A 26,918-nucleotide genomic window follows, 5' to 3' on the forward strand; every position below is an offset into this window, starting at 1 on the left:
GTTTATCTACTTAACGCCTCTCATGTAATGTTATTGATAGAGTCTTATCAATGTTCTCTATTTATTAAAAATATTATAAATAACATTACATACCTTTGTATTTATTGTGTTGAAAATAATTATAATTACTAAAGAACATACTTGTCGTTTAAGTAACAATTAAGTGCAAAGTCACGTGCTTCTTATTGATTTGATTCTAAAAATGTATCTAGCAGCTTTAACATGTAGCGTAAGGAACATAAATTATTTTAATATAATTATTTTGTTGTAATTTTAAGAGAATATATAGTTGCAAAAAATTTTGTTGTTTTCATTTAACCACTGGTTTGAACAGGTACTAGAACTGGTGACAGGTTTGAAATCGATCTTGAGATATTCATAGATACATAATTAATTTGTAAATAAAAACTGCATCTCAAGTTCGATCTCGGATTTGAGACTGGTTTTGGTTTATAAATATGAGCCTTAGTTCGACGAACTTGATGTATTATATAGGATAAGTATTTTTGAGTATTCTCATTTCGCAATTTGAGTTATTCTAGCCTATGATATTTTGCTATATTTTATGGGACTTTATGAAACCAACTCAAAAACTAACTATAACGGGGAAACGCCTGTGAATGGAAATTGCAAATATATAACATAATCCTTTTTGTCATAATTAAAAAAAATATATTTTAAACTAATTTTCGATTTACACTAGCGCTTAGTAATTCATTAAGTGGATCCTTATAATATTTACTTATATTAGTAAAATTACCCATTTTATAGAATAAAGGTAAATAAAGGAAACATTACTTTCAATTAAAAGTTTAATTAAATAAAATATTCAAAGATTATATCAATTTTACTTTGATATAAAGTAATCATCTATCTTAATAAACCCAAGTAGTTGTTTTTCCATCATTATCATTAAACTTAAAAATTTTAAATCACACTATTAACGAAATATACATTCCTTATGCATTTTTTAACACAACATAATTATTCTATTTAATAGCATATGTTTAATATATAATTACATCGAAAAAACTATATTAACAGTAGTACACCTCTCACAAGTCCACAAACATTCATTCCAAACACCTGCACTTATTGTGTAATTTAAATAGAATTAAGCGAGATTCCTTATATTTAAATCTTACTTAGCGATTATTAATCTAGAAAAAGAAACTAAATATAATTATTAATTCACATTGTGTACTTATTAATAAAGTAAGGTTTTTAGCACTTGCCATCATTTTACAAAATTCTTATATGCATGCATGTAAAGATAAAAGAAATCAAAATCATCACATAAAATGAATCATATAAAATCAATTCAAATGTTTTTTTGACTAAACTTATCATTTTCTTATTCTTCTTCGTGTCAATGAATGGAGAATTCATATCATATTTTGCCAGTATTTAGCCACGTCGACTGCGGCATCTGTTGCCTCCATCAAATCGTCATGTGAGCAGGTGAATGGACATTTCGGGCAGGAGAGTAAGTGTGCCATCGTTTGTGGATCGGCGCCACAGTCACAGGGTGACTTATCATTTTCTTATTATTATATTATTGAAGAATAAAGTTGTATTATTCTAGAGAAGCCCTATTAGGCTTCTCTAGAATAAGACAACTTTAGCTACACATGCTAATAGTGTAAACAAACATTAGAATAGTTTGAAATTAAAATGCAATGGAATTTAGAATAATCAACCAAATGTATTTATTACATTTAAAATGTAAAGGTTTCTTTTACAATATTACTTACTTTATAAATTCTATTAATTATATAAGAATCTAATTAAACGACACTTTTATACCCAGATAAGTGACAACAAACAAACTGAGAAGTTTTAATAACAAAATTATACGAAATAAAATATTTTTATATACAAACAAAACTAAATGCAGGAAACATATAAAGTATTGTTAAAGTCTTACTAAAATACTATATCGTGAAATAATGTCTATGAATTCTTTATAATATATGCACTATTCATTTATTCCAATTCAATGATATCATCGATATCGTCAATATCGAAGTCTTGAAGCATCAACGGTTCTGAAATACAAAAGAAAATTTAACAGGTATACAGTATTCTTATAAATATCGAATGCAGAAGAGGCAGGAAATAAAATAAATATAAAATAATGTTGTTGACAACATTCATATACTTAGTTCATTCATTCATTAGTTCGTTCATTTCATTCATATGCTACAGACTCCTAATAAGTGTACACCGTATTTGAGAATTTAGTGACTTCCTTATTTCAGACATAAAACTATATGAAATTATTTAAAAACAAAGAAATTGACAGTCAAATGTAATAACAGATATACAAAAAAATACATGAAATGAAAATGAGCGTGTTTGTTTGTATTTTTTTAAATTTTTACTTCATATTTCTAACGAGGTATATTTAATTTAATATAATTATCTATATTTTACATAGAAGCTATTTACAGCCATGATGGTAAGGAAAGAAATGTTTAAAATATATATATATATATATGACGGCGCGCTGCTATGTATTAGTTTTAATTATAATTTCGCAATTATTGCATTTCGATTTTAATTGATTTATGTAATGGATTATATTAGAAGAATATTTAAAATGGAGCGGGTAACCCCGAATAGGATAGTAGGTGTAGCCACGAATAATAGCGGAGGTCATTGGTTGACAGCTATGGCGTGAGATGTTCACCAATTAACCTATTGGCTCCTAATCTATTGTAATTTTGTTAATCTTATGATATTTATTGTAAAACTGTCATGTAAACGAGTAATAAGACATTGTAGAATATAAGTGTGACTTTTATTTAAACATCTCTGTCGCTACAACGCCCACAAATTAATAGTGATAGCCAAGACCGCTTTGAGGCCCCTTCTGATGCTTCTACATATATATATAACAGAAGCGGGCGCGGATTTCAGTTCGGCTACGTTAAAATACGATTCCTAAATACTCTAATCTTACTTTTTGGTTCTGGTTTCTTCTTCGCAGTAGACTCCTTTGTTGAAGATGGACGTTTTACACTTCCACTGGGAGTCACTTTTAGTACTGATGCTGATTTCTTTGTAGATGCAGTGTTAATTTGTTTTCTATAAAAAAGTATTTTTTATATCAATTAAAATTAGTTTTAGTAATAATAAAAACATATTTTATTGAAATTGGTAGTTTCAAACGTGAGACTTGGTATATTCTGCATATCAAGTAATTTGTGAAAAATTATATACGAGTATATTATAGCTTTATATATATTTCTTTTCTTTGTTCTCAAATTAAACGGTAAAAACAAGAAGATATACTCACATAACATCCACAGAAGTCGAAGCGGTCATAGAGGTTTTGTAGAGAGCGCCCACTTTATTTATAATTATATCTTTAGACGAGCCACTTACTTTATCCCAGTCTCTTTTTTTCACTATCAATACTTTTTTATCGGCAACAAATGTTTCTGTGAGATCTATCACTTTCTCACCTTCCTTTGACCTAGAAGCATCGTTGGAAGGATACTTTAAAGTTATTTTATTCTTGCCATTCACATTGGTCACTATAGCTTTTGTAGTTTCAGTACTCGGTTGTTTATTTAATTGATTTTTTATTGGTTTTGTACCATCCTTAATATTCGTAGGTGTTATCGTTTCAGCTTCGTCAATAGTGATAGCTTTATTCACTTCTTCATACTTATCAGCACATATGTGTACAACATTCTGAAAGACCGATGAACGATTTTCATTGTCACTATCAGTTAAATTTAGTACATTTTCTGGCTTTGAATTAGTTACGTTAATGGATTTTTTTGCAATTTTTAGTATTCTGGGCTTATTTTTTTCTGCTTTAGATATCACAGTGTTGGGTTGAGTTGTCACAATATCAGTTCGTCTCAATAATTCTATTTCGCCTCCTTTTGAGATACGAATAATTTGGTCTTGTTTAGACAACACCTCTTTCACTGCAGAAGTAGCATCAGATGTTCGATCTGTTTCATTTCTCACTGTATTTAATACAGTTTGAGGTGTAATTTTCTTCACAGGTTTAGCATTTAACAAGGTTTTTTTGTTTTGTACTTTAGATGTCATCAATATAGGCAGTTTAGTTGTAGATTTCAAGGCTTTGGCTTTCAGTTTATGTGTAGAAACAATTGTTTCTTCTTCATCGCTGTCCAAGCAAATAGTTTCATTTAATTTTTCCCTGGATTGATTACAACTTGGAGCCGTTTTGGGTAGTGGCTGTGTTGGCTGTGTGGGCAAATTCTCAAGTGTGCGTTTCTTAACTGTAGCATTTTGATTTTGTTTGGTTGACTGGGTGGCTGTAGTTTTTGGTGTCCACGCGATTTTCGATTTTCTATTCAACTTAAGGATAGCGCTAGGATCAAAAGGTCCTGGCGTTCTCTTTATTAACTCAATGGTCCTTTTTGGCGAAGATATCGCCGCTGGCGGTTTTGAAATCGGTGATATATTATTAACGGCTATTTGAGAATTAACTTTATTTATATTTAGTGGTGTGGTAGTGGCAGGTATTGAGTCTGTAAATATAATGTCGTCGTCATCTGGCAAGATACACTCCTCGTGTGCTGGCGGCTCACTTGGTTGGATAGACGCTGGACCTATGAACCTATGAAGAAATTACCAAGGTAGGTTTAAATATTAAGGGTAAAAAATATGTGTTTCTTTTTTAAATATTTATCTGTAGTTCGATTCCCACTGGAGGAAAATAAATATTTTTCATTTTTATTTTCTTCACTCTGGTGCCGTGGCAAAGCGCGGTATTGGACCCGCCACCTAAAACGCAATACTTCCAGAATTCGGTGGAAAATGGAGAACGGAGTCTCTTAACACTACAATCGCTCTGCCTAACCTGCTATATCCAGGATACAGCTTGAAGTTATAGCGTGATATCAATATGTGTTTTTTACTTACATCCCCACTGGCACAACTTGAGTTGGCACAGGACTGGTGGCTGCCAAGTTTTCTGATAGTACCGGTTCAATATTAAATGAATTGTCACTTTCTTTATTTTTCTTTAAATTGGGTTTCTGTAAATTCAAATAATAAATTAAAATATCATATACAGTATATATTGTGGCCGTCGTGGCGCAGGGGTGTGAGTGTGTGATTGTAACGATGACGATGACTGGTGGGAAATAATAATTATTTATTATTATTTTAATTTCTTTGCTATGGTACCAAGAGAAAAGCGAGGCATTATATTTCGCAACTCAACATTCATTGCTTCTAATTAGGCGGAAAGTGGGGAAACAAAACTGGGTTCCCTCTACCTATAAAATTCTATGCTTGAAATCCGACGTTTCGAACACTTTTCAGTAATAAGTGGCATTTGTTTGTCAGTTGACTCAATTATTATATAAACTACTGCCAAATAATTGCTTAATTGCTTAGCATATTAGGGACGGTACTACCTGGATTTATGCAGAATGGGCTGACTGTATTTGGTATGATGGATTAGGTTAGGTTAGACTTCAATTGTAAGCTGTGTGTAGGTATAAAGCGGATAAACTCAAGCATTGTATCAGGTTTAATAAACTCCACATCCTCGTTAAGGAAAACATATACTACTGGACAGTGTTTGTACAGAGTACAAAGTTGATACAACTGTATAGCTGAATTGTGGCAAAAAATTTAGAACAGAGTGTTTCGATATTAGGTTCTTATTTCCTATATGCGATAAATTGTAAACTTGAAAAAAATAAATAAATACAAACCTCAACTTTTTTAGACGTTGTTGGGGTACTTTTGTTAAGATGACTATTTTGTTGAATGGTTACTTCTGTTTTATCTATCTGAGAACTAGTTGTAGTCTCATTGGGATTTAATATTGAAGTTACTGACAAGCTCATCACTTCGTTATCGATGACGTCATCTTGTTTATTCCGGACAGATTGTATTTTTTCTAATATCGGTACACCTATGACCTGTTGGGGGAAAATTGAATAAAAATTTTTTAAAATATAAATGATTTAATTGTTTAAATCTAATTTATAAAGTATCATAACACTTCAATAATAATCATTCAGCTCTACCAACCTGTGCAGCAATATCATAAATGGGTCCACTGTCAATGTCCTTGCCGGTCATTTCAACTTCTTTCAACGCTTTAAACGTGCTATACTGAGCGGCGAGCATTGCAGCATCTTCATCTAATTTAGGATTACCAGTTAAATATGTATGAGCTACTATTTTAATAAAATTTTTATTCGTTAACAACGATCTGTGCAACGGAACCGGTTTCACTTTTTCTTTGTTCGATTTATATCGTATTGTTTCTCTATCTGATTCGTCATCACTTAATATTATACTAATTTGTTCTGTATTGTTTTTATCTATTGACATTTCTGTTTGTTTATTATTTGAATTAGTATTTTCCCTATCTGAAATCACATTTCTGGATGGTTCACTGTTTGGAAGACTTTGAGCAGCTTGCATTAATATGGATTTCTGAACGCCATAATTCCCTGGTAATATAGAATTAGTATGAGCATTATCTGAAATGCAAGTTTCATTAGATTTCTTATTCGTGTTTCTGTCAAGTACTTCAATTTTTTTCTTCTTGCGTCCTGTACGGGGTGGCCTCGCCTTTGGCACATATTCCTCGCCTGAATCAGCTTTTTGATTCTTTCGTTTTCTTTCCGATCCACAGTTTCCTAGATGATCGTCGGCATCAGCAGGCGCATTGCAACCTACCGTTATTTCTATAGCTGGCTTTATATCCATATCGGTATTAAATAAACCATTTAGATTTCCAGTTTTCGTATCATTTACTATCGGTTTTTCACTAGCGATTACAACCCTAGCAAGGCTTGCTATCAATGGATCAATATTGTCAAGTCCACTTTCATCTATATTCGCTATAGCGTTACGAACTTTCGTAATTAACACAGGTATTTCTATCGGTCCTTTGGCCTCGTGGAATTTGTTTTTAACTAATATACTCAATATTCTCCTGTCCCTCTCTTTTTCTAAGTCAGGGGCAAGATGAAGTTCTGTTTGGGCACTGGTCGAAGGTAATGCTGTTACGTCGTTTTTAACGTTTACTTTTTTTTTACTTTTTTTTGACCTAAAGTTATTTTTTTTTGGCTTATCAGTCGATTTTTGTTTAATTTCTATGCCCCTCTGGTCTTTGTCGTTATTTTGTATAGATGGAATTTTTATTTCAATATTTTGTATATCTGAAACGGTTTTTTTAAATTGAATTTTTAAAACTTCATAAAAATAATTTAATATCATTTGTATACGTTTTTCAACTTATGTTCAATTTAAAAAAAAAAAACTAATGCAAATTTATATCATACAAAAAACCCTTTATATCATAAAAAAATAGTACAATTCGATTTTCGATTCAATATTTATATAATACCTTTAGGTCTTTACAGTTTTTGCGAAAGTTGACTGACATAAATATAAATAACCGGGTCAGACTCCTTTAAAAAATAAGTATAAATATATTAGTAATCTATATATATAAAATCGAAAGGTCACTCACTCATCACGAAATCTCAGAAACTACAAGTGCTAGGAATCTCAAATTTTGCATAAGAGTTATTTATAGGACGTAGGTGCTCGCTAAGACGGGAATTTGCAATATTCGACTTCTAAGGGGTTGTTTTTGAGGTTGAAAGTTTGTATGAAACTTCGTTACTACAAATGAGTAGGAGTCTCAAATTTTGAGACTAGGAGTCTCAAATTTTGCATGGACGTCACTTAACATATAGGGCCTAGGTACTCATAAAGACAGAAATTAATAATAACGTAGTTCACGCAGGCGAAGCCGCGAGCGGGCCGCTAGTAATAATATATTAGTAATCAAATAAATTACACATACTATTATGAGTACTAGAATGTTCTTGCTGAAACTGCATCCAAGCTGCATTTCTCTCATGCTCCGGCAACCCTGTTTCCTCAGAACCACGTAAAAGTGAATCGTGTTCGTGTACCGCGTGCAAACGTGCATTAACCACTCCCGGTCCTTCTGTAGTCCCTAATGTGTATGCCACGCGGAGCAGAACACCGTCACGAACACCGGGCGCTAGACCTGCGGCTACGCTGTAGCCGTCTTCGTCTAGTCTGTGAAAATATGTAATTTTTTATATTTTGGATTAAAAATACTGTATTAAAATTTTTAAACAATGTCATTTTTTGTATAGAAAATCTAAATTTTGATTCTGAAATGAATTAATTCTTTCAAATCTATGCTATTTAGCTATTTAGTGACATTCAAATTTGTAAAATGTAAAAAAAAATATCACTGCTATTGATACAAATACAAATGTTGCGATTGACTTCGCTTCAAAAACAAAAAACATTTAATTCGTGTTAGTTTAAAACATTTCTCGAATATCTATAAAATACAAACTGATATAACTCCGACAGCTCAGCCATATTATAATGCCTGTCTATTTGCTGCTCGTCGACGACGCGGCACGAGACAGCCTGCTTAGTTACAGAACGCTCGTACATCTTCTGTTCCATTGTGCCCTGGAAAAGGAGAGACAATTTTAGAAAACACTGTGGTTAGGAAATGGAAGCAATTTTTATCGGTATTTTTTTTAACACCAAAGAAACCTGCGTCTTCTTCTTCTGGGCATTAAGCAGTGGTCAGTAGATTAAAGAAATTGATGGTCTACATTGACATTATTTGGATCTTTAAGAAAAATCTGGAAATAAAAGGAACTCTGGAATAAGAAAAATTGGAATAAGGAAAATCTCAGCTACTTTTCATTGAATTCTCGCCAGAAGATATCATTGAATATTGCAGTTAACAAGAGACTTTTGATGATTAGGGAGCTTTGTTTAAAGAAAGTCTCTTAATAGTTGAATTACCTTCTTTAAAGAAAATACTTCTATTGACAATATATTCATTTACTCAGATATTCAAATAAGAATAAGGTTAATTAACTAAGTATCATCACCGACTAGAACTGTCTCTGAAAACGAGCAGAAAGTACAAAAAGAAACAAAAACAATGATGCAAAAGAACAAAAAAATAAGTATAATTTTTTAATTTATACGTTTTATTCTTACCATAGCAACAAGCCGATATATATAACAATCCTTCTTCTGGCCAAAGCGGTATACCCTAAATATGCTCTGTATATCGTGCGCTGGGTTCCAGGACGTGTCTAGTATTATAACGCGGTTTGCAGCAGTCATGTTCAGGCCGAGTGAGCCCGCACGGGTTGATATTAGGAACAGTCTGTAGGAAAGGAATAAAATTAATATCAAAAACGCAATAAAATAAAAGTTTATTCAATAATCAGTCGCATGGGAATGTAAGTTATAGTCAAAACAATAAAATAGATATATATATATATATATATATATATATATATATATATAACCAATTAAGCTGTAGGTTCTTATCTTGCTACATCGAAATTCTTATGTACTTGTTAGAATTAGATATCTCTCTCTTCCAACAGAGATTCTAACAACAAAAATAAATAAGTATTAATAAATATACAGCAAGATCGACGAGTCCTGACCACCCTGAAGTTAGCTATTAGGCTACGTAATTTGACTTTAGGATTTTCGTTCCTTTTGATTATTTTGTTCCCGAAGCAACAATGCGCAATTTCACTGAACCTAATTTTAAGGCGACCACGTCTCGTCAACCGTATTGTAAGTCAATAAACAAAATCAAAATAAATTTACTTAGTAGTAGTATTATTAGGTGCATTAAACTCCCTGCACCACTTCTGCCGGACCTCAGCCGGTACCGACCCGTCCAGTCTGTAGTACTCCTTGCCAAGACTCCACTGTTTTATGCGACGCAGGAAATATTCGAGGGAGTCCATCGTGTAGAGGGACGTCGAGAAGATAAGCCTGGTGTTTGACAAAATAATTATTTAGATTGGATAATAAAAAAATATTATTTAAATATAAATATTGATCATCCATTACATTTACTCATAGCCTAAAATAATTGATTGCAACACAAAAACCAGACAAAATATCCCTACAGGTGTGAATTATAACCATAAACATTGTGTGAACTGTTAGTTGGTGACTCAGTTCTCAGTTAATCTTATTACATTTTACTTGTAGTGTAATTATTTAAATAAAAATAGAGGCCAGTTATAGCGCAGGGGCATACAGTGTGACTGCACACGTAACAAGCAGTGGATTCGATTGCCGCTCGAGGAAATGAAATATTAAATATTTTCATTATCTTTGCTCTGGTGTATTAACACTAGGTTCACTCTGCTTTCCCTGCTATCTGCTGCAGGTGAAGAGCCTGAACCTAAAAAAACAAGAAAATGTAATTAAAAACCATCAATAAATACTAACACTTTATCATCCACCGCAATACACTCATCCAGCAAATGGAACACAATGAGGAACTTATTGGAACTTTCTAGACTGTCCAAGCTGTTGTTGTCGACGACGTGGGGCAACCACCATGTATCCGTCGCACTTGCTTTTATATCCTCTGATGCGATTAAATCCTCTTGCGCTAGATCATCTTCCATTTTTTCACCTGAAAATATATTTTTATATGTTAAAACTAAGAAAGCCTAAGTTAAGTTATTATTTTTGGAATTTAAGTATTTTTTACATAATTTGAGTGTTAGACAATGTATACATGAAATATAATGAATTTACTAAGTAAATACTTAAAACATTTCCTACCTTTAATTTTCACTTCTTTTCCATCACCTCGAGCCCTTGTCAAAAAACTATGTAGCACCAGTGGATGGGTCCAAATCTTTTGCAAAATATGGAAATCTTTCAACAAGTTCTGCTTTGTCTCTTTAGTGTAGTTCATTAAATAATGCTTGTATAAATCCCATTGGCATTTACTTTGAGATATAAAAACGGTGTACTCGTGTTTCTTTGGCAAATAGGGGTATAGAACAGATGCCTCTTGACGTTGAAGACATCCTTCTAGAACTTTGTGCAGAATGTGTGTTCTCGCTTTCATGAGCTTTATATCTTCCTCTCTTGAATCTCTGTGCTGTCCGTTCATTATTGGGTTTTCAAATCTATTGAATAAAATACAATTAGGACACTTATTTTTTTTAATTTTTATTATAATATATAATCATAAAAATGTTTTCTTGCAATTGGACAATAAATGCTATGAAATAAGATACCAAATGATGTATTTTTTAATAGTGATATGGACGAAGTAAAGGATAAAATATAAAATATGTAAGTTGGCATTATTTATTCAACTTAATACAAAATCAAACCAAACATGTTATGCCGTCTACACTAGAACTAAAATCTGGTTAGTATATTTTACATACAAATATATTATCTGCATCTCATTTGGGAGCCAGTATTTTTTAAATTATTTTATATACTCGTATACACAAAGTGTCACTTACCTATTTGAATATTCCGAGTAAGTCCCAAGTAAATTAGGCTTCACAAAATTAACCATACAATAATATTCTCTTAAATTGTTCTGCATTGGAGTGCCTGTTAAAATTATACGTCTTTTCGTCACAATTCGACTCATTGCGACCGCTAGTACTGACGAGTCGTTCTTAAGAAGATGCCCTTCGTCACATATAACAATATCTGGCCCAGGGTCTAACAAGGCAGTTCTGATTTTATTAACTATTGTTGCTCGGACACGGTCCATTACAGGATCTAAGGTGGTGAGACTTCGAAATAGTTCGTAGCCAATTATAAATATTCCTCCGCCATTATACCAGTCTTCTAATTGGTAAGCACGTTCGTAGGTTTTCTTTAGCTTGGATAATTCGAATACCTAAAAAGGTTATAATATTTTTAGTCCACGGCAGTTTTAAAATTTTATATAAATTTTAGCATTTAAACTTGTTCTTTATAATGTAATCATTATTTTAAACTGCTAAAGTTTATATAAGAAAATAAAAATTTTGTAACAATTATATTTGCTCTATATGCTTTTGGCTTATTCATAAAAAAAATCTATTTAATTTGCTTAATAATTGAAACTGTCAATTGGTTTCTTTTTTAGTTTTCATAAAAATATTACAAAATGTGTAATACTCTAGAATAAAAAAAATATCTTTACGGTCTGAAAATACCTGCAACTTTCTTTTAATACTTGGCTGCATGAAAACCATATAAAATAACTAGCGGCCCGCTCGCGGTTTCACCCGCGTGAACTATGTTATTATCAATTTCTGTCTCCATGACTACGTCCTAGTGACGTCTATGCAAAATTTGAGACTCCTAGCATTTGTGGTAACGAAGTTTCATACAAACTTTCGACCCCAAAAACAACCCCTTAGAAATCGAATATTGCAAATTCCCGTCTTAGCGAGCACCTACTTCCTATAAGTAACTCTTATGCAAAATTTGAGATTCCTAGCACTTGTAGTGTCTGAGATTTCGTGATGAGTGAGTGACCTTTCGATTTTATATATATAGATGATTATAACAATGTATACACACATACATAGTGCATATATATATAGTTTTTATTGAAAAATAAAAATAAATATAAAAAAAAAATGAAATTGTATTTTAAAATGGAATTCTTTCAATATTTAAACTTCCATATGAAATTTAAGCAATTTCATTAATTGAATTTACCTTAATTTTGTTAGTAACAGGTCCGAGCCACTTATTGATCTCATCCACCCAGTTGAGGACGGTGGACAGCGGACAGCACACGAGAACGCGGCGCATGCTCAATTGTGGATGCGTTAAAACCTAAAATTTAGAAACTTGTACTGTACAGTATCGTTTTTAACTCGTAGCCGCATTGACATATCGTCGGTGCGCCTGCCAAAACCGTTATGTGTATTTTTTTGATTTTTTTTTTATTCGATAAATAGCATTAAAATAGTACTCTGCGTAGCCTACAAAAACAAATATATAGTATTTCCGTCTGGAAGTCGATTTAACAAAATCGATATGTGCACTTCATTTTTATTTTTGGCAATGACAAATTCGTTATGTGCAGTTATGACCCAGCAGCAATGATCCGATGCGGAATGTTATTACATTATGTAATGTAATACATTAAGGGGAACCGTCACTCGAGCCTTGTGCTACAGATTTTTTTGGTACAGAACTTTTGGAGGATCAGGTTGAGTATGTCCCTTACACTTCTACCTTATCGGCATATAATGAGACAGAGCTCAAATCTCAGCGACTGCCGATGGAAATAGCAGATTCAGAGCGAGCAGGTATAGTATTGGTTGAAAATACAACTCATTTGTACCTAGATGAAGCTACTGGAGAATTTGTAAGCCGGAAGTCAGCCGAACTCGGAACTGGTCACTTGATACTAGATAAACAAGCTGGAGAAAATTTCAAGGAGATGGATATTGATGAAATATACAACAATAAAAAAAGCGCGACTTTAATATGAAGCAGAGAGTTATAGGAAAGGCGTACTTAATACAATTGTAGAAGACACTTAACTAACGATACTTTTAATACATGGGTTAAGCAATTGTATGCCACCAAACCAGAATCATCTTCTGAAAGTAAACCAAGAAATCCTTCTTGTAAGTCAGCTTCTGTAAAAAGCGTGTGAGAATGGTTTTAGGCTTATTGCCAAGAGTTCAAGTTTTATCATTACTGCAGAGCAAGTGCACGACACACATGTTTGAAGTACACAATAAGTATAACAATTAAAAAAAACCGACTTCCACTGGATCCCATAATTAGAACATAACCAAACTCTCATCAAACTATCCTTGAAGCGTATCCTTTCCAATAAAAAAAGAATCATCGAAATCGGTTAGCATGATATTGAGTTATTCTTCCATTTGCTGCGCACATACTTAATGCAAATTTAAGACTTATATGATTTTATCATGGATAAAATTGTCAGAAATAGACCAAATCAAAGTAAAGACCAGTCAAAAGTTCTGAGGTAACAAATATAAAAAAAATACACTCGACTTGATAACGTCCTCTTCACTGAAGTCGATTAAAAAGTGAAGCCAGAAAAATGAGGAGGATACAATAACGAGAACTATTAACATTAAACTGGAAGCTGATAAAGTTTTAATTTGACATGTGCACCGTATTCAAAGAAAATTTGTCACCAGAAGAATATGAGGCACACAAAGAAAGAAAAAGCATGCCAAAACAAGAAGAACGCACATTCTAGAATCCTCTAACATGTCATTGATAATCTGAAGAAACAGCATAGGGGACAGCACACAGCCTTGGGGGACAGCGTTCACGGGCATGTACTCGAAGCAAAAACCGTCAACAGTTACCTTGGGGCTGCACCCAGTGAGAAAGCTAGCGATCCACTTGCATAAACTCTCGGAAAACCATAGGATGGAAGTATTGCAAGGAGCGCCTCATGCCACGCGATCGAAGACCTTTGCCATGTCCAAACTAACTGCCAGACCCTATTCCTTGCTTTCAATAGCCGTAGCCTACTGGTGGATTAGGTAAACCAGAAGGTCACTGGTTGAGCGACCATGGCGGAAGCCATATTGACTGTCGTTAATCAATCAGTGATTCTCCAGTTAAATCAAAAGCTGGCCATTGATAATGCTCTCCATAACTTTCAAGAGCCATGGTGGCAATAGGCTTGTAGTTAGATGGATCGGAACCATCGCCTTTCTTGGAGATCGGGTGGATAAGAGCGCTCTTCCACAAGTCTGGGACTATACCGATTGAATAAGAGTGCCAAAACAGACCCATTAGCACAGGTGACAGCTCAGGAGCACTGAAGGTGAGATGTCATCTGACCCCCTTGACTTGTGGATGACCAAAGAAGACAGAGCTCGCCTAACAGCTTTTTAGCTGAACTTAATTTCAGGCATTAAGTTCTGGCACGGGTTTGCGCGCGGCGCTATTTTTTGGTCATCCATATTCGAGTTCGAGGCAAACAGATGTACTGTAGTAACGATAAATACGTCCATGTATATGTGCGACACGAAAGCGAAGGTGTTACTTAAATTTAGTTTTAGTTATCTTGATAAAGTTTATTGCAATACTTATTGAATTCGCTTTTTATTTACTTCAAATTTACCTTGTTATTTAAGGGATAAACATTAAAGGCTTAGTCTATCTATAAACCTTTCCTAACCACTTTCTAACAACCCTTCGAGTTTTCTATTAAACATTTTTTTGTTAATTATTATTAGTATTAATAACCATAGGACTAATATAACGTACCGTACTGTTTTATCGTTATCAGATTAACCATTTTCACGTAAAAAAGCGGCAAACCTCAATTCCTTACGTTTATCATTACTAATCATTAGTATACATATTTGTTTTAAGTTTAATACATTTTTGTTATCCTCATAATAACACTAAATAAATCCGATTATGTTCTTTTACAAAACTGATATGTGCATATTTTTCACCTGTAAGAAATGGTCGTTACAAGACAATTCTGATATGTGCATCAAAATGGTTAAAAAAAATTATTACAGATGAAGGGTACATTTTATCATTTTCGCTTGTATCTCAGGTGAAACATAATATATTTTGTCACCATATTGCATTTATAATTTTTTGATAAAGCTATTATTTAATAAATAAGATAGTTTTTTGTCTCTCCTGAAAACTTGACTAAAAACACATAGCGGTTTTGGCAAGCGCAACGACCATATACTGTGGATAGATTTGATTTTAGTATTTCTCTTAGTTGTTATTTTCTTTCCGAGTGAACAATGCGCAAAAGTTCAGTAGACCTCACTTTTTGGCGGCCACGAGTCTTCCGAGTCAAGGTTTTTGATTTAACTTGGTAAAAATATTTAGCTTAATTTGAGGGAATAAATAAGAAAATTATTGTGTTACTACACGTGTGTTCGATTTCCACTCAAAGAAGGATTATATTTAAATTATTTCCATTTACCTACTCTCGCTTACCAGAGCTTCAAGGTCGCTCTACAGCCAATAACATGTAAATAATTCCAAATTAGGTGGGAAGTTTTGATGGAAAAAAATACAGTCGAATTGATAACCTCCTCCTCTTACAGAAGTCGTTTAAAAATTAAAATATACTACAAAATAAAAAAAAAACACTAGAGTAAAACATAATACTTACAGTATGCAGTAAGGCGAGCACTTGCAACGTTTTCCCGAGGCCCATACAATGGGCAAGTATACAGCCACCGCCACCGCGCGCCGTCGCCGATACGCTCTCGAAACACGCGTCCCACATGAACTTCACGCCTTCGTACTGAGAATATACACAAATATGTCACTTTTTTTAGTTTGACGCTGTATCTCGCACCTAACAGGGTAGACAGAGGGATTCTAGTGATAAGACACTCTGCTAACCACTTCTCGCGAAATTCTGGAGGCATTGCGTGGAGCAAATCGACGCCGCTCTTTACTCCGATACCAGAGCGAAAAAATGAAAACATAAAAAATATGTTTTTAATCCTCCTTAATTTTTTGTTTGTTTTCAGTAGTTAGGTACTTAATTTTATCTATATTACAGAATCAATAATAATAACATTAATATTTAATAGACCTCACCTGATGTGCCTTCATGACTTTGGTAAAGAAGGAATGCACAGTGACTAGAGGTAGTTTGTTCTCAGAGTCATATTCCAGACATAGTTCGTCATTGATGACCACCACATTGACACCTTCCTCACAGCCCAAAACTTCTCTCTGATATACAGAACATTGTAAATTAAATAAGAGAAATATTAGATAGCGTTTGACTTTTTCTTTAGTATTTTTATTTTCAAGCTTCTTGTGGCCGGTCGTGGTGCAGAGGCACATATATGCATGGTAAACGCGACAGTTGGGTGGGTTTGATACCCACTCGAGAAAATGAAATATTTAATATTTTCGTTTCGGCGCTCTGGTAATGAGATACAGCTCGGCGATGAGTTCCGCCACTTAATACTCAAGGTAAGTGGGGAACGGAAATGTTTTGGGATCGGAGTGCCTTAACATTAGGTTCCCAAGTTCTCTCTGCCTACAATGTGAAGCATAGCGCAAATAATAATAAATAATTAATGATCCTAGCGTCTTCTTTGGTTTACCTAAATGTGTGCGATGCTACATATAAATATATAATGATCTTATTCATGTTGAATCCAAAACTTCTATAATATTAATCATTAACTTAATTTAATATTAACAAAATGTAGGTGTTAAGAATAATCATACCAAACCAATATTAATAAATTAAAATCAAATTATCATTAATAAAAGAAAATTAAAAATAATTATCATTTAAAATTTAAAATACCAATTGAGCCTCACGCTGGACCAGTCGCCTTTTCCTTTCAAATTCATCCATGTTTGCTAGAACCGTACTCCGCGCCAACGATTTCTTATCTAAAACCTTTAAAAATATATTTAACTTTACTTCATATATTTATATTTAATACATAACACAAAAAAATAAATAATTATAGTTCTAATAATTTTAAAGTAACTTTTGATTTTGTTTAAAAATTATGAAGAATATCTAGTTTATGAATATATATAATAAAACAGTAAAAATATTTTGTCTGTACATTTAATATTTTTGACTGAAATGGATAGAGAGACACTTAAACAGAAAAAATCAATCTGGGTGTATGATCACGCTTATCTCCGAAAGTACGGAGCAGATTTACTTGAAACTTTCACCAATTGCTTTGTTTTAACTCAACTTAACATCTAAAGTTTGTTTCATCAAAATCGGTTCATAAAAAATATATATAGGCATTTCGGGCGAAGCCGCGGGCGGGCCGCTAGTAATTTAATAAGTAAATAAAATTTAAATTATTTTAATTAATAATTAAAATTAAAACACCATCTTTAAAATAGCAGTATGTGAATTACCTTTTGAGTGGTACAAACCTTTCTAATATTACGACGGCCTTTACTGTAGGCCTGAGATTGACATTTTTTGCCGCTGTGCGATTCATTACCAAAGAGCTCCATAGATAGTATTCTGAAATAGGGGCAAAGTAAGTAAATATAAAAATCAACTTCACTTTGCACATAGCAGGGTAGGCAGAGGGAACCGACCGAGGGGACCTGTTACTTTACTTCGTTCCCCACTTTCCGCCGAATGCTGGAGGCATCGCGTGTTGATTGGTGGAACTTAACGCCGCCCTTTGCTTCGACACTAATGCGAAGAAATGGAAATATATATTTAAATAAATATTTAATTTTCTCGAATGGGGATCGAACACACAACCAGTCGGTTTTATAGTCACTACACTCCCGTGCGCTACGCGACTGGACTGCGCTGACTAGACTGACTGCGCAGTAAACATAATTCTCGAAGTATTCATATTGCTGTTATTTTTCATGAATACCGTTTTTATTTTCCCGTATCTATCTATTTTCCGGTTCATAAGACCTTTGAGGCGTACTAAGTTTACAAAAAAAATGTTTCACGTTTTTTCATATCCCAGAAAACCAATGTTATTGTTAAGATTTCATTCTCCGCCAAAATTTGAGATATTTCATATTAAGTAACCTTAACAGCTGCACATCGGCACCTTCCGCACGATACTCTTAAATTTACAATATATAAACAAATTAAATTGGGGGTAGGGGCAGAAAATGTGACTGTAAACGCGATTGGTTGTGGGTTCGTTCCCCACTCGAGGAAATAAATAAAATAAAATAAACTTTATTTATTTCCTCGAGATAGAAATTTATTATTTAAATTGAAATTTAAGTATTTAAATTTATATTTTCATTTCTTCGCTCTGATATCAAGGCAAGGGAGTGTCATAACACTCTCTGTGCCTACCCTGCTGTGTACATGATAAAGCATGTGGCTTTTTAAATTTTAATAAATAGATTAAGGCAATATAACATCCTTATTTAATATATTTATACTGACTTCATTTGTTTCCGGCGTTCTAACAATTTTTTCTTCGATCTGCCTCTCGGACGAGCGCGTTGCCGCGTAGTTTCAATACCGTTACCGTCGTTGCGTTTCTCTATGAACTCGCTAACGATTTTGGCACGTTTTGCATCATCCACGCTGTAAATTATATTATTAAGTGTAATTAAAGATATAGACTAGTATTATTTGAATATATATGGAGATATTTTTCATGTACTTATTTATTAATATATTTAAATATTTTATACTTATTCATAAATAAATTCATATGTGTTTAGCACAATTATGTTAAAGTTTGGATAAGCCTAAGAGCTTCATTGACAATAAACACATAAATGTTGTTTTTAATCAAAAATAAGTCATTTCATTAACAACTTTTTAAAAAAAAAAGATGACTCAAGGATAACATTTTTATTTGTATTAAAAACATATTTGTATAAACAATAAACATACTTAGGAGTATCTAATTTCTTTCCTAATCTTTTCAAAAGTTTTTCCTTTGTTGTGAACCATTGCTTTTCTTCTTCAGAAGAAGACGCGTCTTCGTCTTTTATTCTTATTTTCACAACATTACTTTTCGGAAGTTTTTTCTGATAAAAAAAATATAAATTTTGTAATACAATTGTTTTACAACATTCTAATTTCCAAAACATAAGATTGTTTTTTAAATAAAAAATAGAATAATATACACACAATGGAACAATATATACACTTCAAAATAAAAACAATTTACAGTAATACCTACATTAGAGTTTCTGGTGTTAGGTTTATTATCAATATCTTTTGCATCTACGGGTTCTTGCTTGAATTCTACCCCAATGGGTGCATGTAAAAACTTAAGGTCTTTATCCATTACTTTATCAGCTGTAAGCATAATTTCTCCTACTTCATTTTGTCTAGTAGGTTTAATTAGACGTCCTGATTTACTTTTTAAATCAATTTCTTTCTTGGGTTCTTCTTTAATTTTCAATTCCTTTTCCTCTCCATCACTATCATTGTTCATTAAAAGGTTTTTGGCCAAATTATTCTCTGTATTTTGTTGAGGAACCTATTGAAAATAATATCGACGGTTGAAAGGCTATTTGGTCGTAACGCCATTTGCGATATTTAGTTATATATATAGCTGAAAAGACAGAAAAGTCCGCTGATTTCAAATATATATATATATATATATATATATATATATATATATATATTTGAAATCAGCGGACTTTTCTGTATATATATATATATATATATATATATATATATATATATATATATATATATATATATATATATATATATATATATATATATATTCCTGAAATTCCTTTTCCTTTTATATTGAATTTCCTGAACATTAAAACATTGGGACAACATGAACTTTGGACAGATATTTACTTTCAAAATTTGGACATCCACTAAAGAATTTTGAAAAATTTTAACTGTAAAGGGGTGAAATAGAGGTTAAAAGTTTGGATAGAATTTTTTTTAAATCGGCACCGATTCTTATAAAATTTGAAATTTAGATTTTCAAAAGTATTTAATTGAATACGTGTTTTATAGTTTTCTAGAATTCTCCCCCTAAGGGTGCAAGTAAGGGGTTGAAAGTTTGTATAGATTTTTTTAAATCAGCACCGATTTTTATAAAATTAGAAATTTAGACTCTTAAAAATATTTAATTGAACATGTGCTTCATGGTTTTTTAGAATTCACCCCCTAAAGGTGCAAATAAGAGGTTGAAAGTTTGTATGGAAAAATCTTTAAATCGCCACCGATTTTTATAAAATTAGAAATTTAGACTCTTAAAAATAATTCATTGAACACATATTTCATGGTTTATTAGAATTCACCCGCTAGTCATATATATAGTCCGCTGAATTAAATAATAATATTTTAATTTCTCCTCATTCAAGTATATATATATATTCGTTTCTCTGTCTTTTCAGCTCAAATTCATAATTTTCAGGATTTTTTTTGGCGTTTGAACCGTTCAGTTACTTTGCTCTCATTTTGACGTCCATTGTGTCAACCGACAGAGAAATCATCACATTTTGTTACTAAATCGCTAAAACCACTGACTATTTATTGTTAACTTGTGGCTTAGCACATTTTCAAATTATTAGAATTAAGTGTACGCTGACACATTTATCCTCTTTCTTAAATATTAAGATAAGTCGCTTAGTACAATTTACCTTTCATCAAAATAGTAAACTGTGTCGTTTGATTCAATTAGAACTTTACATATAATAGGCTCTGTTACTTGAACCATTCAATTAGCTTATTTCTTAAGAGCAATATATATATTTATTACAATAAATTTTATTAACCCTTTTAGTCAATTGCGGCACAGAGGCACAAGCGTGTTATGTTTGGTAGTGAGTTCGATGCCCCCTTGAGGAAATGAAATAATTAATACTTTCATTTTTTAGCTCTGGTGTGTCCAGAATTTGGCGGAAAATGGGAAACGGAGTGTCTTTACACTAGTCTCCCTATGACTACTTTGCTATAAGCGGGAGACAGCGTGAACCCGAAAAAAACGTTTACGGTATGAAACAACCGAGCATACTTACGTTGTCGACATAGTTATGATCCACGTTGTCGCCTTCATCTTCTGATAATGACAATTCTTGACATTGTTCATATGTAATTTCATTATCAGAATGATTATTAGCTACTGCATTATGGGACTTGGGCTTGTTAGCAGAAATCTTTTTCGCCTTTCTAATATTATCTTTTGTATGACTACGATGTAAGGATTGTAGATTTGTTAACCTGCAAACACCATAAAATAAAAAATAAAAAGTCGATAACGCCAAAAGTCAACGTAATACAATTATACGTACCTATCAATTTCTGAGTCAATATAAGTCGTGGCAGAAATACTTTGATATTTATTATATGTTTCTACAAAGGATTCTGGCAGTTTGTCTAGCGGTATGTAAGCATATTGATATATTTTAATGTCATTGCCATCAATTGGGTAACATGTCCATCCATATCTATCAATATAAGTTAGTTCTTTTGCATTGGTGTTATTAGATGCTTTACTATAAATCTTGACATGCTGTCCTATTTCGTCATCATACTTTTCCGATATTATAGAAGGCGTACATTGTATAAGTTCAACAGGCTCATCAGCTGAAAACAGGGAAGTTATTTCGTTTTTGTTTTTCTTTTCAGTTTGGCTTTCAATAATTTGTTCAGTGGAATCCACATCATTACATTGAATCTCTTTTTCTTGTAAATTATTGACAAAGTCACTTGAGAATTTGTCAGTTACTTTATTGTCAATTTTCTTCTTTAGGTTTAACTCAACGTCGTCTAATTCAGAATCTGAACAATTTCTTTTTTTCTCCTCTATTCTTATTTTTTCTTTCATTTTCCTTGTCAACATTTCTATTTTCTCCGTGGTCTTTTCTTTTGTAGGCTCCATTTGATACTTATTTTTTTTCGTTTTAGGTTTACGTCTCTCTATTTTTTTCTTGTTGCTTGTTTTCTTGTTAGTTTCTTCATCAGAATTGCTTGACATTAATCTATCCTTAGCTGTTTCTTCACTTTGTGGAATCAATAAGTTCATGGTATCAGAAAAGGTATCGATATCATCATCTGAATCAGGTTCGTACTGTCCACGTATACGATGAGCACTTTGGCTGAAAATTTCTTCCTCGTCATAGTTTGCCAAAGCTGTTAACATTTTATTTGAAGTTACAAAAGACTCAAATTGGGCTCCATCATAACTGTATTTTCTTTGTGTAGGCTTCTCAGGGGCAATCACTTCTTCTTGCTTAGTAATAATGTCTAATGAGGAGAAATTTTGCAGATTTTCGTGTTCATCCCCTGGTTCAATTTTAACGGTAGCATCAATAGTATTTCCAGCAAAATCATCCAGTGGTTCAGTCTTAATCTTAACTAAGGAATCTTCTATGATATTTGCTTTGGAGATTGCACAATTATCTTTCGCTAAATCTAAACAAGAATGTAATTCTTGCACCTGTACTTGTGTAACCCAGTTAGTCTCCTCATGTAGATTATCTTTATAATTAGTATCTAAGTCATTATCAGAGTAATAATTTTCATCGTTTAAAGAAGCTATTTCATCACTGTTATATTCTGAGTTTTCTAAAAAGACATCTTCCGATACTGTATTAACATTATCTATAGTAAAATTTAATAGCGAATCATTTTTAATACCATTATTCATTAAAGATATAACTTTTTCTAAAGAAAGAGACTTGAGAGAAATTTCGTGAGGTGTTTGATTTTTATTATTCTGTAACATACCACTAGGTGCATCATAGTAATTAGTACCACTTTTTGTGATTTTACAAGAAATTAATTCCATATTATCTATGGTACAATTTAATAGTGAATCATTTTTAATACCATTATTCATTAAAGATCTAACTTTTTCTAAAGAAAGTGATTTAAGAGAAATTTCGTGAGGTGTTTCATTTTCATTATTCTGTAACATACTACTAGGTGCATCATAATAATTTATATCACTTTTTAAGATTTTACAAGAAATTAATTCCATGCACAGTAATGATAAAGTTTTAACTGGATTAATTTCATTTTTATCCTGTACACTCTTGTGCACAGCTATCTTCGAGTCATGATAAAATATCTTCTTAATTCTTTTTAGTGACAAATGCCTTAAGGTATTTACTTTGTGCAATGTTTTAACATTTTCATTATTTTTAATACTATTAAAATGGTTTTGTAGCACCATTACACACATTGATGATAGAGATAATTTTACTTTCATAATATCACAATAACTTTTTTTAGTACAATACAAAATATCATTATTCTGATAAGTAGTATGATTATCACTTTTTTCTGTAAAGTTTGCTGTCACTTTTTTTGTTTCATTTTCACTGAAATTAGGCACATAAATAAGTTGACAAATTCTTTTATAGCAAAGGTTTTTAAGTGTAGGAACACTACATATTTTTCGTTTATGTTTTATTATGTGTATTTTATTGTCATCTGTATTTAAGTCTTCTAATGATATATCACTGTCATTGTCGCATTGTTGAGTCACATTTATCAAGAACACATTATCTTTAGAATGGGTCTTACAATTTAATATACTTTCAAAGTTAATAAGTCTCTGTACTATTTTCATACATATTGAAAATAATGAGTCAGGGCATGATCTGCTCAAGTCTGACAATAATACTGTGTTATTCATTTCATTGGATCCTATTTCATTATAAGTTACTATTTCTGTACTGGGGGTAGTATAACACTCCACAGGATTGTTTATTTCAAAAAAGTAATTACAAATGTAATTAGTTTCTCCTTGATAGAATATATTATCAACGTATGGAGCACAGAGTGATACTGCTTTTTGGCGCTCATACATCTTAAAGAAATCACTTACCATTTTCATTGTAATGAAAGTATCAGGAGGTTTTTTATTTCGGCTGTCCTGGGCTAAAAAAGACTGTGTTGGTTTAATTTTTTTTACCATAACTGAATCATTAATCCAAACTGTATGTCTGCCTTTAATATTAATTTTTTCTTTAGCTTTTGGTGTTTCTGTAGGTTTTTTTGCTATTTTAATTGATAATTCTTTGTTTAAGAATACAGTTTTAGGATTAAAAGGTATTTTTTCTTTCATTTTCTTTTTAATTGGTTCTTCAACAATTTCACAATCACTATCACTGTCTTTTGATTTTGATGATATAACTTTTTGTTCTTCTCTATGTTGAATCAGATTATTTTCTTTTAGAAAATCATCATATTGTTTTGACAAATCTTCCTCCAGCTGTAGTAAATTATGTTTAGCAAGTTTAAGTAATAAAAATGATTTTTTTACACAATTATCCATGTTAAATGTATCAGTCACATATGAACTATTAATCTTTTTTGCAATGAAATCTTCACTTTTTTCTGTCATTAGTTGACCCAATTCTGAAGTTGTCTTTACAATCCCTGATAGAAATTCAATTGCCTTTTGAGATTGTTCTGCTGTTAGAGCAACATTACTTTTCATAGGAATTTCATAAAGTGTATTTGTTTGCACTGAAATAGACTTAGTCTTTACATTATCAGTTTGAGAAGATACCTCTAAACTTTTTTTCTCCTCCGTGGGATCAATTGTAGGTATTTGCAATGGTGTTTTTGTGCTATCAATACTATTGGCTTTTTTAATTTTGATATCTGTTCCCTGGACAATTTTAGCCAAAAAATTTTCAAATTCATTTGTGGCACCCCAAGAATTAATTTTTTCACATTTTTTATTATCATCTATTTTAATTACTGATGTCTCTAAGTTAAGTTCAATATCTATATGGTCATTCAATCCTGATGTATCTTGATAATTTTGTTTGGAAACCTTTTTAGGACTTTTTTGTGAAGCTAAATTAGATTTTCTATATTTCTTTTTCCTAGGTCTAACATCATCTAATTCTACATCTTCTTCCTCAATATTTGTGTCAGTGTCAGTTAATTCGGATTCTCTATTACCTGATTTTTCACCATCAGGAATATATTCATCATCTGAATTATATTTTCCACCTCTTTTACGTCTCCGTGGTTCATCATCAGATAATTCCACATTTGCAAAAGGATCTTCATCCGATCCTTCATCATAGTGGAAATTTTTTTTTGCCTTACGGCGCACTGGCCTGGATGATTCAACTAACTGTGAATCTGAACTAATAGGCTTCTCATCTGCGATGTCATTACTTACAATAGTATCAATATTGTATTCATAATCAGACATTTTTAAACTTCTTTTACTAATTATATTTTTTTCTATATTCTCCTCTAAGTTATTTATAGGTATTGTGACTTTTTTATTATTTTCTGTTATCATAGGTGTATGTGTATCATCTAATATGGTTGAATTTTTTAATTTACTTAAACTTATGTCATCTTCTTCATTGTTTTGCTGATTGTGGTTTTTTATTTCTTCATCAATATTACTATCAATAACACCTTTTTGAGATTTTTTTGGCCTCCCTCGTCTTTTATGCCAACTTTTTGAAACATTATTTGTTTCTGTTTCTTTTTGTTTTTCATGATTAATTGTAATATTATTAGATATTTTATTTTTTTCCGTCTCTGTACTTAATTTTAAATTGTCTACAGTATCTGCAATTTGTTTAATTTTAGTGCTTTGAGTACAAAGTGCAACTAAAGGCAAATCTTCTAAATTATCATCAGATATATTACCTTTACTATCACTCATATTTTCTTTAAACTGTATATGTTCACTTATATGTGTTTCCTTTAATGGTGAGGAAGTATATGTTTTCTCTATAGATTGTTGTTTTTCACTATCTAAATCTTGTTCTGTTATATCTGTACTTACTTCATCATTTTTCAAAGACTTGCGTGTAGTGCAGTCAATACTTTTTTTCCTGTTTCTACTAGAAAATCTTTTAGAAACTTTTTTTGATTTTGGTGGTCTACCTCGTCTTTTGGTTGGTTTATGCTGAGCTTCAAATTCATTTAATGAATTTATTTGTTTATGTTGTGCATTGGCATTACTCTTCAAATTTTTCGAAGTATTTGCTATTATTTTTTGTTCATTTTTGCTTAGATCTTTATCCATAGTGGATGGGTCTAGGTCTACTATTGATGTTATAAAATCATGGTTGTTTTGCGATGGGGATACAATATCAGAAAGAGTAATATATTCATCCTCTTCATACATCGATTCTGATTGAAATTTTTCAAATGCGTCCTCTGTTGTGCAGAGGTTGTTCTGTTCTAAATCAATTTCGTCCGACATTAGAATATTCTAGAATTCGTTGGTATACTAAGCACATTATACATTCATCTATTAAAAGATAAAACTATACAATTTCTACCTAGTTACAAAACAATACGGAAAATTGCTAATATTTGTTGATTAAATGAAATGTTTTATCTTACAGTTTAGCATAGCAAAAGAATGTTGCCATAATTTAATACAGATAAAGATAATAATTTAAATTTATATGTCAGATCGATTTTTTTCAGGTAGCAATGGTGTATTTATATTTTATTTGTATTTGTTATATTTTAAAACCATAGGTGATAATAAAATACGTTTGAAAGTATTTGGTTGAACTGCTTTATTTTTTCCTCGAAAAGTTGTTTCTTTAAAGCTTCACGCTGTATCCCTAAGTTGCAGGGTAGGCAAAAGGAACCTAGTTTTAATACACTCTCACTCTCCTCACTTTCCACC

The 26,918-nt window shown here is 32.0% G+C and overlaps 1 protein-coding gene across 1 annotated transcript; it reads right to left on the bottom strand.

Moving 5' to 3' along the window:
- Positions 1 to 798: 798 nt before the first annotated feature.
- On the bottom strand, positions 799 to 26,630 carry LOC146532202 (uncharacterized). Its single transcript, XM_085197813.1, has 23 exons — positions 21,577 to 26,630; positions 21,304 to 21,505; positions 19,494 to 19,796; positions 19,202 to 19,338; positions 18,743 to 18,886; positions 17,743 to 17,836; positions 17,144 to 17,239; positions 16,417 to 16,554; positions 15,980 to 16,114; positions 12,541 to 12,660; positions 11,340 to 11,728; positions 10,639 to 10,991; positions 10,297 to 10,486; positions 9,661 to 9,831; positions 9,031 to 9,202; positions 8,363 to 8,484; positions 7,832 to 8,073; positions 6,037 to 7,178; positions 5,715 to 5,924; positions 4,912 to 5,027; positions 3,302 to 4,606; positions 2,966 to 3,090; positions 799 to 2,048 (listed from the first exon to the last, which is right to left on the bottom strand). The coding sequence occupies exons 1-23, from the start codon at positions 26,478 to 26,480 to the stop codon at positions 1,987 to 1,989; spliced, it is 10,872 nt and encodes a 3,623-aa protein (XP_085053939.1). The 5' UTR covers positions 26,481 to 26,630; the 3' UTR covers positions 799 to 1,986.
- Positions 26,631 to 26,918: the final 288 nt, after the last annotated feature.

The sequence above is a fragment of the Heliconius melpomene genome, chromosome 14 (genome assembly GCF_056956725.1).
Source record: "Heliconius melpomene rosina isolate 202511_hmr_F chromosome 14, ASM5695672v1, whole genome shotgun sequence".
NCBI lineage: Eukaryota > Metazoa > Arthropoda > Insecta > Lepidoptera > Nymphalidae > Heliconius > Heliconius melpomene.